Raw genomic sequence first — 15,705 nt, 5'->3', positions numbered from 1 at the left:
AAACTTTCAGCTTACAAATGATAGGATGCCTGATATTTTAGGTCTGAAGTACTTGGACATGCCAGATCTTTAGGCAGTGACTTCCAGCCTAGTTTAAGAGGATACAAGAAAGCAAAATGTCATGGTTTTACAGATTTTTTTTGTTATAATTTTAATTTCTTTCATATGTAGGAAAGTGAGATATTTGACAAATGTGACATTTTTCATCCAGTGTAAAGAAATGTTTCTGAATACATATTTCACTAACTGGAATAAGACTACTGCATTCTCAGCTTCTAAAAACAAAATTCAGACTTGTAAGTTTTTGAAATGTGAATAAAATTTTCTGCCAAATTCAAAACTATGATCCCCTGAGTTGTATAACTCTCATCCAATTTAGTTGATATCACTGACAAAATGCATGACACTCATCTGCCCCTTCTCATGTCCTTGATTTGAATGTTCAGATCAAAAATGTTACAAAGTTGAACTGAGATCATCGTATCATCAAAAAATCTCCACTAGCTGCCTAGGATTTTAGTATTAATGTGTGAAACTTTCAACTCCAGGAAAACATCGAAATTCATAATTATGTTTCTTTTGATTAAATTTCAAGAGGTCCATGTGTTTAGATATGACAAGTGCCCATATCTACCCATAAATACTGAAGACATAATTTCATTTCTTTTTAATTTAGCATGTCAAAATCCATATGATGTACGCTGGAAATTTCAACAGTGCAATCCAATAAGAACGCACCTGCTACTTCATAAACAGTCAATAAAATCAAAGAAACATCAACTGAAGTACAAAGACATAACAGGTTATCAAATATCATGAAAAACTTCAGCAAGCTTCTGAACATGACAGTATGAACACACCCTGAAAATAGAAAGGAGGAAAGTACTGCAATAAATATTTCCTACAGTATATCAGGCTACTGAAAATCATGTCTCCTAGAAGTAGCATGTAAATGTCAAAATAAATTTAAAATTCTTCAAACCATTCTGAACTGCTCAAATAACTCACAGTTCAATTGTCTTATAATTTTTTTAATTAATAAGAAACGACCTATGCATGGTAACATTTATTAGTTTACTACTTTCATAATAACAGATGGCAGAGATGTTTGGCTGCTAGAAATACTTATATAACATATGAACTTACTTACTGTTACTGCCTGGTAACTTTAGCCGCGCGGAAAGGCAAACGCTGCTGTGGGGCATGCGAAGCTATACCTTTGCTGTGGGGCCGTTCAGAGCTACTCCCCGAGCGGAAAACATTGCCTCAGAGACCAGGAGTAGATATCGTGGAATCGATACAGTGCAGTGGAGCGAAAGCACTAGCTTATTGCACTTCTGGGCAGCATGACACCATATCACAATTGCAATATGTACAATGCATGACATAATAAGAAACACAGTAACTGTACAGTAGGCAGTACAAGGTACTCTATTATAAAACAAACACTACAGAACAATACCTTACAATCCTCGACAATACACGTCGAATCCACAATGTACTTCCCTGGTGACTGCAGCCGTCTGCGTCGTTTTCCTTTCGTTTCTTGTCCTCTTTTCTGATGTTTTTTACTGTGGCGTAAGATACCCCAGCATATACAGCAGCACGTTGCGTAGCTTTCGGGAGCGGCAATAACAAATGTTTACCCAGCTTTTCCTCGTCGCATATCTCTACAATATTAGCTATTACTTCCCTGGCCTCACTATGAATTGTTCCGTTGCATTGTTGGTGTGCCATGATAGTGACACGAACACCACGTATGTAATACAATCGCTATGACTGGTACCAACTAACAAGCAACACAATGTACTATACATTTGATCACATTCCAAGACGCTACATTCCAAACTGGTAGTACCCACGCTGACAAGACTGCTCCCCCCCGCTCCGCGAGAGATGGTTAGACCCCTCTACCATGGCTAAAAATACGAGGCAGTAACAGTACTTACTCATGGAGCTGAGACCTTCTGCAGCTACTCAAGAATTTCCCAGCATTTTATGGAACCCAAAGGTTCATTACTGTGTTCACAAGAACCCTCCACTGGTCCCTATCCTGAGCCAGATCAATCCAATCAACACCATCCCATCCTATCTCTCTAAGATCCATTTTAATATTGTTCACCCACCTACACTTTGTTCTTCCCAGTGGTCTCTTTCCTTTTGGCTTTCTCGTCAATATCCTATATACATTCCTTGTCTCCCCCACCTGCGCTACATGCCCTGCCCACCTCATCCTCCTTGATTTGATCATTCTACTTATACTTGGAGAAGAGTATGAGTTATAAAGCTCCTCATTATGCAGTTTCCTCCAGCCTCCTGTCACTTCATCTCTCTTTGGTCCAAATATTCTCCTCAACACCCTGTTCTCAAACACCCTCAATCTATGTTCCTCCCTTATTGTCATAGACCAAGTTTCACACCCATACAGAACCACAGGCAAAACTATAGTTTTGTATATTCTAATTTTTATGTTTTTGGACAGTAGACGAGAAGACAAAAGGTTCTGGACTGAATGGTAGCAAACATTACCCGAGTTCAATTGCCTCTTAATTTCCTCCTGAATCAGGTTTTGATCTGTTATCGTTGTTCCCAAATATCTGAATTGTGCCACATTTTCAAAACATCTGTTTCCTATCTTTATATCATCATTTTGCCTTGAATTTTGGTGACGAGACAGCAATATATACTTAGTTTTCTCAGTGTTTACTTCTAGACCAACATATGAACAGCTAATTGAAATACAAATGAGAATGAATCCTAAGCAAGTTTTATAATGGCTGTGCCATAGCTCATGCAGTCAGTTGGCGGCTTCCCACTATTGTGGCCTGGGCTCAATCCCAGGGCAGATTAAGTGGGATTTGTGTGGAAGAAGTGGTAGTGGAGCTTGTTTTCTCCAAGTACTTTGGTTTCCCCTACCAATTCTCATTCCACCAAATGCTCCATATACATCTAACACCATCAACCAGGGCTGGTACCACAGGTTCACTTGTAACTGTCATACCAAATGGACTCAGTCTCATTAATAAAAGACAAAAAACTGAAACACGAGAACTTGGAGGAGGAGGAGGGGTGTGTGTGTTTACATTATACTGTTGGTTGCTGTTCGTGGCATGGAAGCAGCAACATAATAGTACTAGTAGAAATAAACAACCTTATACAGAATCAGAAAAAGATTACAAACATAAAATTAATTCACAACACTTCTCTTCATATTACTGGCAGAAGGAATAACACCCAAACATAACGCAGTACACATGGAAACCTACCTGCATAGAAATTCAGATTGTTTCAGTACTTAACCCAACTAGCATCAACAAAAATTCTTGGAAAATTAAACATGTTAAGTATATCAGCATTTTTTATTTGTGATCATGGCAACAAATATTTTACTTCAACACAATCAAACTGAAATACCTACACTGAGAGATGTCAAGAAACTTTGATGGTAAAATATAAGGTTTATGATATAGTAGGAATGACAGATATGGAGTTTGTACTTCTATACCAAACATATTTGAATAATCAGTCATTCTAAATGCATGGCAATAATGACTACATTAAAGAGAATGCACAGTACTTTAATACAGTTTACTAAGTACTTTTGCATGTATGACAACAAAATGACACTGCACTATATGCAATGGCTTTAAATATGTCAGGATAATTTTTCTGAACACAGCACTCACCAGGTTCTTCTATATTCATTTCCTGCCTATACCAATAAACAATGATGATCTAAAACTGAATTCAAGCAAGCAGGTTTGAGAACAATTTGAATCTGAAAATATCAAAACTTAATTTTAAAGAATGGTGACTAAAATTATGTGTTGCTCCTTATGAAATGAGGGAAAGATGTATTCTACTTTTGAATTACACATTTTCTAAACATATTCCTTGCAATTTTAAGATATAACTGGCCTTAACTGTCTAGGGGAGCAATTAAAAATTTACGTCTGCTTAATGTCATTACATGTACAGTCTCACTGACATAAATCCCATTTATATAAATTATGATAGCCAAATTTTTTATCATTATTCAAATGACATATTGGTTATAATTAGATCTTGAATAAATACTATACATACATTCCATCACATTCACTTTCATTAGTTTTTCAATAAAATTTAAATGATCAAAATGAATTCAGTTTTTGAACAGGTTAATGTGCATTTTCTTCAATGACAGGAAGATATGAATACAAATAGTTCTGTTGCAGATGCAACTATATGGCTGAACAAAACTATTTACACTTTGTAACAGAGAGTCTGTGTTGGTGGTTACCATTCCCAGCTACGACAGATTCAAATAATTGTTTCCAGTAAATTAAAGTTTAACGTTGAATGACTATTGCTTGATTTTATGGATAAATCAACTTCACAAATATTGTATTGTAGTACCAATTTGCATTGTATTTCTGATTGTATTTATTCCCATCAGCACAACTTCTGTATAGGTGCACTATATGTTAATTATCTACCATGTGTTTCAGCCTTTTGGCCATCATCAGATGTGTACAATCATATTCACACTGGTCACTGTATAGGGGTGTGTAGTAGAGACAATGGTGAATGTGCACACCTAATGATAGGCAAAAGGCTGGAACAAGTAGTAAATAATTCTTGTATAGGATAGAAATAAATGCAATTTCTCAATGACACGAGGCACACATGCATGCATACCAAGTTTTCCTCACTGGTAAGACACCCAAATTTCTTTAGTTTTGCTCTGTTAATCACTATTCCACCATTGTTCCATACAAATTTATCACTGCCCCTTAGTCTCTGAACACGTAGCACATTATGTCATTGATCTTGTCCTCAGTTTTTAAGCTGGGGGATTTGTCTCTGCCCTGGTACTTGGGTGGTCATGGAATGAGGACATTAGCTCTTCTGATCCACTGAGATACCTGTGAAGACCTCTCCATGGCTCTTCACCATCACGGTCAAAGATAACATACGAGGGGGGACCCAAAAATAACTGGAAACGACCTGTTGCGCGCGCATGCTTTGTAGTTACGAGTTGTGCTGCTAGGTGGTGTTAGCTGGGGGTCTCCCGCGACTGTTAGNTGCAGTTTTCCCTAACAGAAAGCAAAATTTCACGCACACTCTTTGTTCCTTCTGGTCGGCCATCTCACTAATCGCCAAAGGGTTGAAACAGGAACGCACACAACAGAGCACCACAGACAAACCACTTAACTCAGACTGACGCCAGCTCACTAACAGTCGCAGGAGACCCCCAGCTAACACCACCTAGCAGCACAACTCGTAACTACAAAGCATGCGTGCGCAACAGGTCGTTTCCGGTTATTTTTTGGTCCCCCTTCGTATGCACAAAATGACACTGTAACACTTGGTAAAGTCACACATAAAGCAATCCTGTTTTAAGTTTTGGGGTGGAAAATTAATTCTATTTGGCAAAATAGAACCTGACATAATTTTACAAGTCCTGTATATAAATGCCCCTGATAATTTTTTCTGTGACTAGTGTTATAAATTATATCAGTGAATTGTCTGAACTCAAATTTACCATGAGCATTTCTATTACAAAGATCCAAAATCTACTTGAATATGAGTATCATAATATTAAAACTTCCACAGCATTATGGGCTAAAGAGATATAACACTTTCTGCAAAAAGAATAAATATTTTTATAATGTTCTTTTTGGACATTAACAAAGCAGATATTTCTATGTACTGTTATTGTAAAAAGAACTGCCACAAAATAAAGCAAGTACATTTTGTTTCATATCATACATGAATTTAGCATTCACTCCCATATTCAAAGTAGACATGACAAACATCTCATCCACTACAAGATGTAATAGAATTCTGATTTAAAATACCAGCAACAACAGTAGGTATGATATAAAGAACAAACACATGGGCAAATACCATACAGTATAAGCAACTGAAAATGGCAGTCACCATTTTATATGGCCATCAGGATCAGACAGAATATTAAATACACATATCACAATTCCTATTCTAAAACAACAAGATATATTATTTAGGTACCAGTACAATTAGGTTACAAGACTTTTCATAAACACTTTGGAGTTTCTTTGAGTTTTATGCACTACAATAATATTATCTTATTAAGGTGTCTGAATAGTAGTAAGCTCAATATGACAACTCTCAAAGATAAACATGTTATTAGGTTAGGTACATTCATGATCAAAGACATTCTGAGGCAGTGATTTGAGTGCAAATACAAACAGCTGAAATGTATTACACTACCAGATCAGAAGGACCAGAGCTATCAACTATGTATTCAGTTACTGTGTCTGAAATTATGGTTGTACTGGCTTACATATTTAATATAAATATGTTTGTCATGTTTGTGCTGCATACCAAGTATGAAAATGCTTCTCAAAATCTTCTGGGTGCACTGCATCACCGACCTGTGCTTGAAACTTAATAAATTCTCTACCATTCACCAGTTTTTGCCAATCATATCACACAAAACACCTCAAATGATAAATTAATTCCAATCCTAACACAGATTTATATGTGCACATTTGCATTGCAAGAGCTCAGGAATAGAATGCTTGCATTTAAAAATTAAGGACTAAATTTAAATATTAACAAGAAAATTGAGAACGTTTGGTCTTCTGAGAATATATGAAGCTGTAAGAGTGAACTACTTTCACATGCGCCACTTATACTTCTTATAATTATTATTTACTAGTTTACCACCTTTATAGGACAAGGATAAAACTAAATCTTTAAAATGTCCACTTTTGTATGAGTCTGAAATCATGCTGGGCACAATAAGTGGGGGCTGGAAGAAATGAAGACTGTTTAAGTAACACAACTTCATCATACTAATATTGCTTTAAGAAAATATATGTCATAAATAACATTAAAATCCATATAAGGTACCAAATGTTAGTGTATTCTGACTGCTCTTCTTTCAACATAGCCTACAATATTGCAAATTACTTATTACTTCTTCTGAAAGCATACTACCTCTCAGCCTCAAATTTAGCAGCAAAATAAATTTAATATGAAATTTCAACTACTAGATGAAAGCTATGGCGGACATTCATATATTCATCCATCAATGTTAGACATGCATCACTCCAACTTATACAATTCATACATATCACTCGAAACCCATAATCAAAAATTAAGTAAAAACAAAAGCTAGAAGTATTGTTAAAGAAACATTAATCCAAACTCATTTCGTTGGATGTGAGATATAATTCCTGTTTTGCAGCTACAATTTAATCAAAATTGCCAGTCATTCTTCAGAATTGTGTGCAGCAGGGATGTATAACTGCAAAATAAAGCAAATGTGGGTTCCAAAAATTAAAACATAAGAGCATAAATTGAAATAGCAGAGGAACAACTGGCAATTTAAAAGTATTAAATTAAGTCTTTATTAATATTAACTCAGTTATTAAAGAATATTAACATCAAATATTTCACAAACGGAAATAAGGAAAAGGTAATTTATCTGTCACACATAAGGAAAAAGCAAAACTGAATAATGTGATGGCATTTTAAAAAAATATTCTTATAATCTTAGAGAACAGAAAGGACTCAGCACATCTGAAGGATACATATTTTTCTAGCTCACTGAGTTTGTGACATTTTGAACAGTGCAAAATAATATATATACACATGGTAAAAAGTAAAGGTATCCCTGTAACAGGCTGTGGAGGCCCATAGGGTTGTGAGATGTTGAGGAAAAGCACTTTAATGCAGAATTTTGCAACTGGAAAAGGTCCAGCAATTCTCAACACTCATTCCATCACATTCACTTCCTAATATCACTGATTTTCCAAGTCCAAATCCTAAATGTAATAAGTATGGAAGTTATCACCCAAAAAGCATCTAAACATAATTATATCACATCAGCACACACAACAATGTTAGATAACTTACCAGTTGGGAATTCGAGAGACCTAGGTATACAGAGGATAACAGTACAATGGATGTTACAGAAACAAGATGTAAGTAGATTGGATTCAGCTAGCTCAGGATAGGGCCCTGCTGTAAACTCTTGTGAGGATGATATTAAATCTCAGGAATTGTATGAGCAGCCGAGGGACTATCAGCTTCAAACTGTAGCTGTATATTTATTATACCCCCCAAGCAGACATTTCAACGTCCTCAGATGTCTTGTGAAGGGTATCATGCACCATGTCCCACCCTGTGTAGCAGCGCAGGCCTGAAATGTGTGTAGGAGTGCGACACTATCTACTTGGCTTTCTCTTTGTTAACAATCATGATGCACTATGGATACAAATTTACTGATAAAACTATACGAGATGCTGAATGCTTAACATAAATTTTTGTTTTGCTTGTGTGATAATGTGCAACACAGTATTTTAATTGTAAGCTAACAATCTGTTCATTTTGTACATGAAACATTCCCATAGTTTCAATGGGTCTATATTAAAATTATTCCATCTGACTTACTATGATTCCACAATGTGTGGTTAGTAATCACAGAATGGTACATACTAATACACTGTAATGAAATCTGTAACAGCAGGGAATCAAAAACGAATAGAAAATATCTCTTCATTCATGGCACCACAATACGACAATAAAATAAGAGATAATGGCCAGTAACTTTTTAGGCCTGAGGGCGAGTTGTTAGTAGTTGGGTTATTCTGAAATGGAAGAAAGTTGCAACACTAACATTGACACATATCAATGTCACAATTAACTACATAGTAAGTTTCAGATAATAAGTCAATACTAGTGATCTTTCTAATGGTTTCTACCATATTTGTGAATTCTAACTTTCTGCATCAAAGAATAACTCATGACTAATAATTCACAACTCACCCTATGCAACATCAGGTGATACTGGCTTCCTTTTTCTTATTCTTTGCAGGTTTAGTCAGTTTAGTATCATTCTTCCAATTACAGTAAAATTTATCATTAGGAAAGGGTGCATTTTTATTTTCAGACGTACTGCCATAACTTGAATGTTCAAGAGAGTCAACTATAGGACTCTTCACATGCATTTTACTTTTACTATGTACTGTCACAGTTTTCAAATAGGATTTAGCAGTTTCCAGATCTTCTTTCTGTGTTCCAAGCCCTTGAATATCACTATTTTTATTTGTATGATTTTCAGGATTGTCGGTTTTCATTTGAGGGCTCCCAGATATGACAAACTGTTCCAAATCAACAGAGCTAACATCATTTGTTGGTGCGTAACTACTGACTGTCCCATTCCTGTTATAAATACAGTCTTCAATTTTAGGTATAATGTTTTGCACACATGAATGTTTCATGGGAAGGGCTTCAACTATGAAATGACTTGGGGAATTTTCATTCTGTCTAAACGAAATCTCTGACTCCTTATGTGTGCCTGTTTCTGCAAGGTCAGTGTTCAAATCGGAACATGAGATTGTGTCAAAGAGAGTAATGTTGTCTAAATGTATTTCACTATCATTTATTAAGTTGGTGGAATCAATGCCAATTTCATCCACAGTATCAATTCTTTCATTCTCTGTGCTGCCAGATTCCTCATTACTTGAAATTGCAACTTCTACTTTACCAGAATATTCAAACACTTCATTATCTCTGTCATTTTCCTGCACTAAAAACAGAGTTTTGGAAATTACAGAGAGCTTTCCAGCATTTTTAAATTCTAACTCCAGGTTGTTATTATTTTCTGGGATTTCATCTCCAGCTGTATGTAAGTCACCTTTAACTGTGTGTCCAAAGACTGTTACTCTACCATCAGAAGGTTTCACTTGAGAATGAACTGTATGTAGTGTTTCAAAATTTGACCTATTATCAAAAGTATCTATTTCACTGTCATTATTATTTCCAAACTCCTTGCCTTTGTAATTATTATCTCTATGTAAGTAAGATGACAGTTCAAACATTATGTCTTCGGTATGCTGAGACATTTGGGCTATGCTACAAATATGATTCCTTTCTGCACTACTTTCCATTTTATCAATGGAGTTATAATTTCCTACCACTTCTGATTCCTTGATCTCTTGAAGTGGTATGAAATTATCACTATTGTCCAGTGTATCAGAAACACTGTCTATTCTGTACATTTGGGTCAAATTCTTATGCTCATTTACGTGTAAACTGTCTTTGTGTAGAACCATTTCTGCTGGATTGTTGTCCCTATGTCCAATGGAATTGAGTGTTACAATACTGTTTTCCATTCTACTGGGCTCTATTCCCATTGCAGCTGGAGCTATGGCCCTACTCGGCTGTGGAGCTGCTCCGTGGGCTGATTGTCACTTGATTCTAACCTTCTGTTGAGATGTTCCTGCTACATTCTTCCCACTTCCCATCAAACTCTTGCGTCGATGCTGGTAAGTGAGTGGGACTGTAAGACGAGAGTCCAGTCGTTTGTAATGCTCATTGAAATCAAGTCGGAAACTCAGGAGCTGTAAACTCACATCTGACTGGCTAGCCAACATCAGAAGAAATTTTTTGACAACATCCTGGGAAATAGAAAACAAATCTACAGTACATATAAGTTTAAGGTTTCATTTCATAAAACAAATATTCTGAATTTTATCTGGATGCTATCCTTGTAACAGGCCATGGAGGCCCATAGGTGTGAGACATCAAGGATCCCACATTTTCTAGATAGTCGGCTCATGGATGGCAGTGAGGTTGTCAGCCTTACACATCAGCTGGCCATTATGCCCAAGAAGATTCCTGGTATTCATTTCTGCTTCATTATGAAGCCTACTGATTAGGAACTTACATATCAAATAAGTTCAGTGAACAGACATTATCAAGTAGAAGCAAAAACTGCTTTACTAGTTTAAGACATGACAAAGATGAGAATAAAGAAATGAAAAATAAGATAACAATGAGAAGTAATAAGTAAAATATACCATTTGGCAAACGTAAGATGCATTTCAAAGTATATAGAGCACAGTCATGCTGTAAATAACTCTACATGTCCATATATACATCCCTTGACTATGTATCAAATATGTCAATATATATGAAACTTTCTCTTCTTAACCTCCAACATAACACACACTTTCTAAGAAAATATCACTTCCAATGGTTCTATTATTGTTACGTTTGTATTCATTGCCATGCAAATGCATTTACTGAGAGGATTCTGAAGGGTTCTGATAATGGTGTATTACATTCAGGATTACTGGATTTTTGGACTTTGTTCATCATCTGGTATCCTAAAAAACATAAGAGAAGACAAAGTTTCAGAAACTGGATCTCTGGTGAGCAGTGGTGCTGGGTCTGTCAGAAAGTGCTAACCTCAGTCAATGGATCTAGCTCTTTCTAATGGACTCAAGAGAGTAGGCATCTCACAACCCCCACCTGAGGATGGAAAAAGATTCATTTCTGAAATGCTGTAGTCTTGTGCTGTTTTTTGGAATACCAGATGATGGACAAAGTCCAAAAACCAGTAACCAGTAACCTTGAGTGTTTACTGAGACACTGCCTCACAATGAACATCTCTTGTGCCACTATTCCAGCTTTTGAGTGTCATGTCACAATATCACGAAAAGAGAGAAAAGAAGGAAAAATGAAGACTTTGCGCTAAGCAAAAACAAAATAACCTGTAACAGAAGACAGTGTGTATCTGACATGAAAGTCAGGAACAAATCCATGAAAATGATTTTTGAAACTATAACATGAGTACATATTTGTAAAATGGCAGAAAGGACACATTTCACTGTTTCTGAGAATGAATTTTTAACATCCAGTCTAGTGCAGGTCATTCTTATTACAGGGTAGTCTAATTTAACATGTTAGAATATAAATGAAACTATAGAAAAGGCAAATATACACAACATTGGATAAATCATCTGGGTAGAATAATTAATGAAAGTATGCTGAAAAAAAGACTCTACAATGTAGTTCAAATGAATGCTGAAACTGAGGAAGACAGTGTGTGAAGTTGAAACTTGCTTGATCGCCTGTACTATATAAAGTGAAGAGGTAGAAGGAATTTTAATGTCTTATGGGGTTCTTAATGTGTAGTTTTGTCATTACTCCGATGACAACCCACTTCTTCGGAACAGTTTGTTGGCCCTGAAGAGGACCGTCGTTGCTGAGATGATTGATCGGAGAGGTAGCGCGGCGCGCGCCAGTAAGGAGAGAGGCTAGTTGCGGTGAGTGGCCTGGCCGCAGTGCGGCTGTGGCTGGAGGTTGCTTGGTTGCCGTGTGGCAGGTGAGCGGAGCGTTGCTTGATCGCAGCGCGGCGGTGCTGGTGAAAGGATAGTCGTTGAGTGCGGCCGTAGGAGTTATGAGGCAGTGGCTACGCCAGATGCCCAGTGGGTCGGACAGCAACACGACCACCGGCGAGTCCAGGCGCGGTGCCCCAGTGAGTCGGGTGTGAGAGAGCCGGAGGGCCGAGGCAGTCGTGCCTGGCGCAGCCTGCCGATGCCTCCGAAGACCGAGCGCTGGCGACGAAGCCTGCTGGCTGGTGTTCCTTGATCGTAGACTGAAGTCAACTGATGAACTGAATACTCGGCGTTGGAGCTGCCCCTTTTTATACACTGCTCGGTGGGGCGGAGCGAAACTTGAAATTGAGGAGGAAGAATTGATTGGCTAGCGCGCATAATGATGTAGATGCTGGCTAGCAGGAGGCGCTGTATAAATGCGAACGTTTGAGGCAATCTGATTGGTTAGCGCGCGTGATGGTGAAAAGTGATGTGAAGAGCGAGCGTTGCAGAAATGCGTGATAATGTGGGATGTTCCCATAGTCTTATTATGTTTTCATGATCATAGTTTCACCAGTGATCAGCCATTTTTGTTAACGTTCAAGCAAGTGTCTTTACACATTTTAACAAAAAAATAATCAATGTTGAGCAAAAAGTCAAGCATCAATTTTTATCAGCCAGATAGGCACTAATTCTACAAATGAAATATTTTACCTGATAGCTTTTGTTCAGTACTCTCAACTGTGTTCGAACACTGGGAATGTATCTCTGTTTGAAGTCCTGGCTTCGCTTTTGGTTCAGTTCTTCCTCATGGGTTGATGTCCCAAACTGGCCTTGGTTTCCCCTTTCCTCCACCAGTTCTTCATGCCTTAAAAGTGCTTGGAGTTCGGCCAGAGACCTCGAATGCAATTCCTCTTCATGAGTCTGGAGTTGCAGAATCAGTTCATACACAGTGCGCAATTGAGTAGCCAATTCCTGAAAATAATTTAAAGACAATGAAAAGTAATCTAGCAAAAACATGAAAAAAGAAAGGTAGAATGAGACTGTATTGTATAGTCTGGTGGCCAGTCCTACAACTAACCCTTTGTGAAGCCTATTATACAACTCATACTTCATGTGAGGAAGTGTAGCAGCTCAGTCACCAAGGGCAGCAATCCTAAATGTGCGGATGTTGCACCACCGAAATACATAACTCTTACAATTTCTTTATTAAAACCATCACAACACAACTATATTAATGTCAGTGCCAAGTTTGGCTCTGCTACATGTTTTGGCTACTAAAAGCCATCATCAGGCTAATACATGGCTAGCATATATACACCAGTGAACTGCAGTACTAGTAAAATTGGATACAATAATATTATGTTAAAATACTTGGCATAAAAATACAATAAATTAGACTATATAAAACAAAAGTTATAGTATAAAACAATAAAATTCTTCAAGTGATGCTTTACATCATCGAGTCAGTGGTTGGTTTTTGTGATTTTGTTGTGTTCCCACGGACATATTGGAGTATTCTATATTTTGTGTATATATAATAATGGTTAGCTTTTTTCTTTTTATTGCTAGTGGGTTGGGACTAAGTCCCGTGTACCGCGGCCACTTCTGGCCCATTGTACCAGCCCCAGATGATAGGTGAGGGTGATTGTGGAGCAATTGGTTGAATGAAGATTGTCAGGGGAAACCAAGTACTCGGAGAAAACCTGCCCCAGCGCCACTTTGTCCACCACAAATCCCACTTGACCAGACCCGGGATCGAACCTGGGCCACCACGGTGGGAAGCCAGCGACTAACCGCTTGAGCTATGGTGCGGGGGGATGGTTAGCTTATAAAGGACATTGTTTCACAGGGTTAATTAATTAACTAGAAGAGGGGAGACAAGGGGTGCATAAAGAATTTTGTAAAACAGACACTTAGAAGATTAAGAAGGAAATAGGAGGATATGATTAAAATTGACTTCTGAGAAGCAGGTTACAAGGATATGACCATAAGAGAACTTATTCAAGACTGTGTCCAGTGGCTGGCTTAGGTACTACTATTACTTTGGTGACTGTCACAGCCTTACTTATTTAAGCTCTTCATCTATTATGGAAATTACATACTTGTGAATTATCATCTAACAATGCCCCTGCTTTGACAGCAAGCAGAAAGTTCTGATGAGCAGAAATGATGTCATCAAGTGCTTCTGCTTGTTGAACTTGTTTGATGAGGACATCCCATGAGCACTCCAACACTTCAAACAGTATATAATACTGCATTTGATGGATAAAGTGGACCATCTCTGATGTCAGCAGATGTGCCTGCTGGAGTATGGGACCCAATTCTGGAAAGAGGAAAAAAAAGACATGAAGAATGAGTTTTGTGTTACTGAAAGTAATTTTCTGAAAGCCTTTACTATGTTTTTAAACATCTGAGCACATGGCTTCACGTGGTCATTGTTATGTCCAGTTTAAATTGTATTCTAGCAACCTACTGCTGCAGGCCCTAGAATACTTGATTTTATGAACTGTGAATTTGATTCACAGGAATTTTTATGCAAAAAATGAAAAGAATGTATCATATATGTTATGATACAAGTGTCTCCAATTATGTCGTCTATAATATGTTGATGTTTGATTGTGGCTGGCTGTGTTTTGCTCCTAAGTTCATTTAATGTTTTATTCTTAGGATGGTTATGGAGTGTAGTATTTTGAAGTTTTCTTGTATTATCTTGTTACATTACGTTGTGTCCTTAATCATGTCCTTCCATTATCTGACTATAATTGTGTTGATGGATTTGTAGTCTTTATTCGAGCTTTTGCAAACGTGTTTGCTTTTGTTGCCTGTTGGGTTCCAGGAAAAACAAAACTCATGTACAGTAATAACACACAACAGGGTGCATCCCTTATAGATAACAGACAAAATATATCTCCATAGCAATTGCAGATCTCAATGCTGTTTCAATGTCATATTATGTAATTATTTTTATCATGACCCAGTTTTTATAAAATTGGTAAAGTAATCAAATTTCATCAGTATTTTAATATGAGCTATGAACATGAAATTTTAAGACAATGCATCTTGAAATAAATTATTTGCACAGCCTTAGAATTGTTAGAAATTCTATGATATTTTCATGCGATACTTTTAAGGAAATAAAATTACATAATTTCTTGGGGGCAGAATGTAAAACAATCTTTTCTGCATCTGATTATATATATATATATACAGTAGACTCTCGATTATCCGCGGTAATGGCGGGGAGACTTGGCGCGGATAATCAAAAACATCGGATAAACCGAAGTACACATATACAAGCCAGATATACCGGTATAAATTTAACATCGTTAATTTTTTACACCATAAAACGCTACTTAAGCTTACCTTTTGTGATGCAGGCCAATGGTTCTTCATTATAAAGCTTCTGAAGTACGGTACATAGCCTATTATAGTTGAAACTGTTCTATTGTAGATTTATACACTGAAATACACCTACACTGTAATTTTAACCACACTAATATCCTAATGCCGTAACACGAAAATAATTGAATCTAATACCATTATACAGTACTGTGCACTAAAA

General features: G+C 37.0%; 1 protein-coding gene across 1 annotated transcript in view; it reads right to left on the bottom strand.

Moving 5' to 3' along the window:
- Positions 1-9,111: 9,111 nt before the first annotated feature.
- Positions 9,112-15,705, bottom strand: part of LOC111867300 (gamma-tubulin complex component 3) — a 28,554-nt gene continuing 21,960 nt past the window's right edge. The window contains exons 14-16 of the mRNA XM_033752634.1: positions 14,246-14,466; positions 12,855-13,115; positions 9,112-10,436 (exon numbers count right to left, since the gene is read on the bottom strand). Of these exons, the coding sequence (XP_033608525.1) occupies positions 10,227-10,436; positions 12,855-13,115; positions 14,246-14,466 (692 nt within the window). The 3' untranslated portion in view covers positions 9,112-10,226. The remainder of the gene's footprint in view (positions 10,437-12,854; positions 13,116-14,245; positions 14,467-15,705) is intronic.

This window comes from Cryptotermes secundus, unplaced genomic scaffold (assembly GCF_002891405.2).
Source record: "Cryptotermes secundus unplaced genomic scaffold, Csec_1.0 scaffold1715, whole genome shotgun sequence".
In the NCBI taxonomy this organism is placed as follows: Eukaryota; Metazoa; Arthropoda; class Insecta; order Blattodea; family Kalotermitidae; genus Cryptotermes; species Cryptotermes secundus.
Note: the sequence above shows the minus strand (reverse complement) of the source record. Positions and strands in the feature narration are given on the sequence as shown.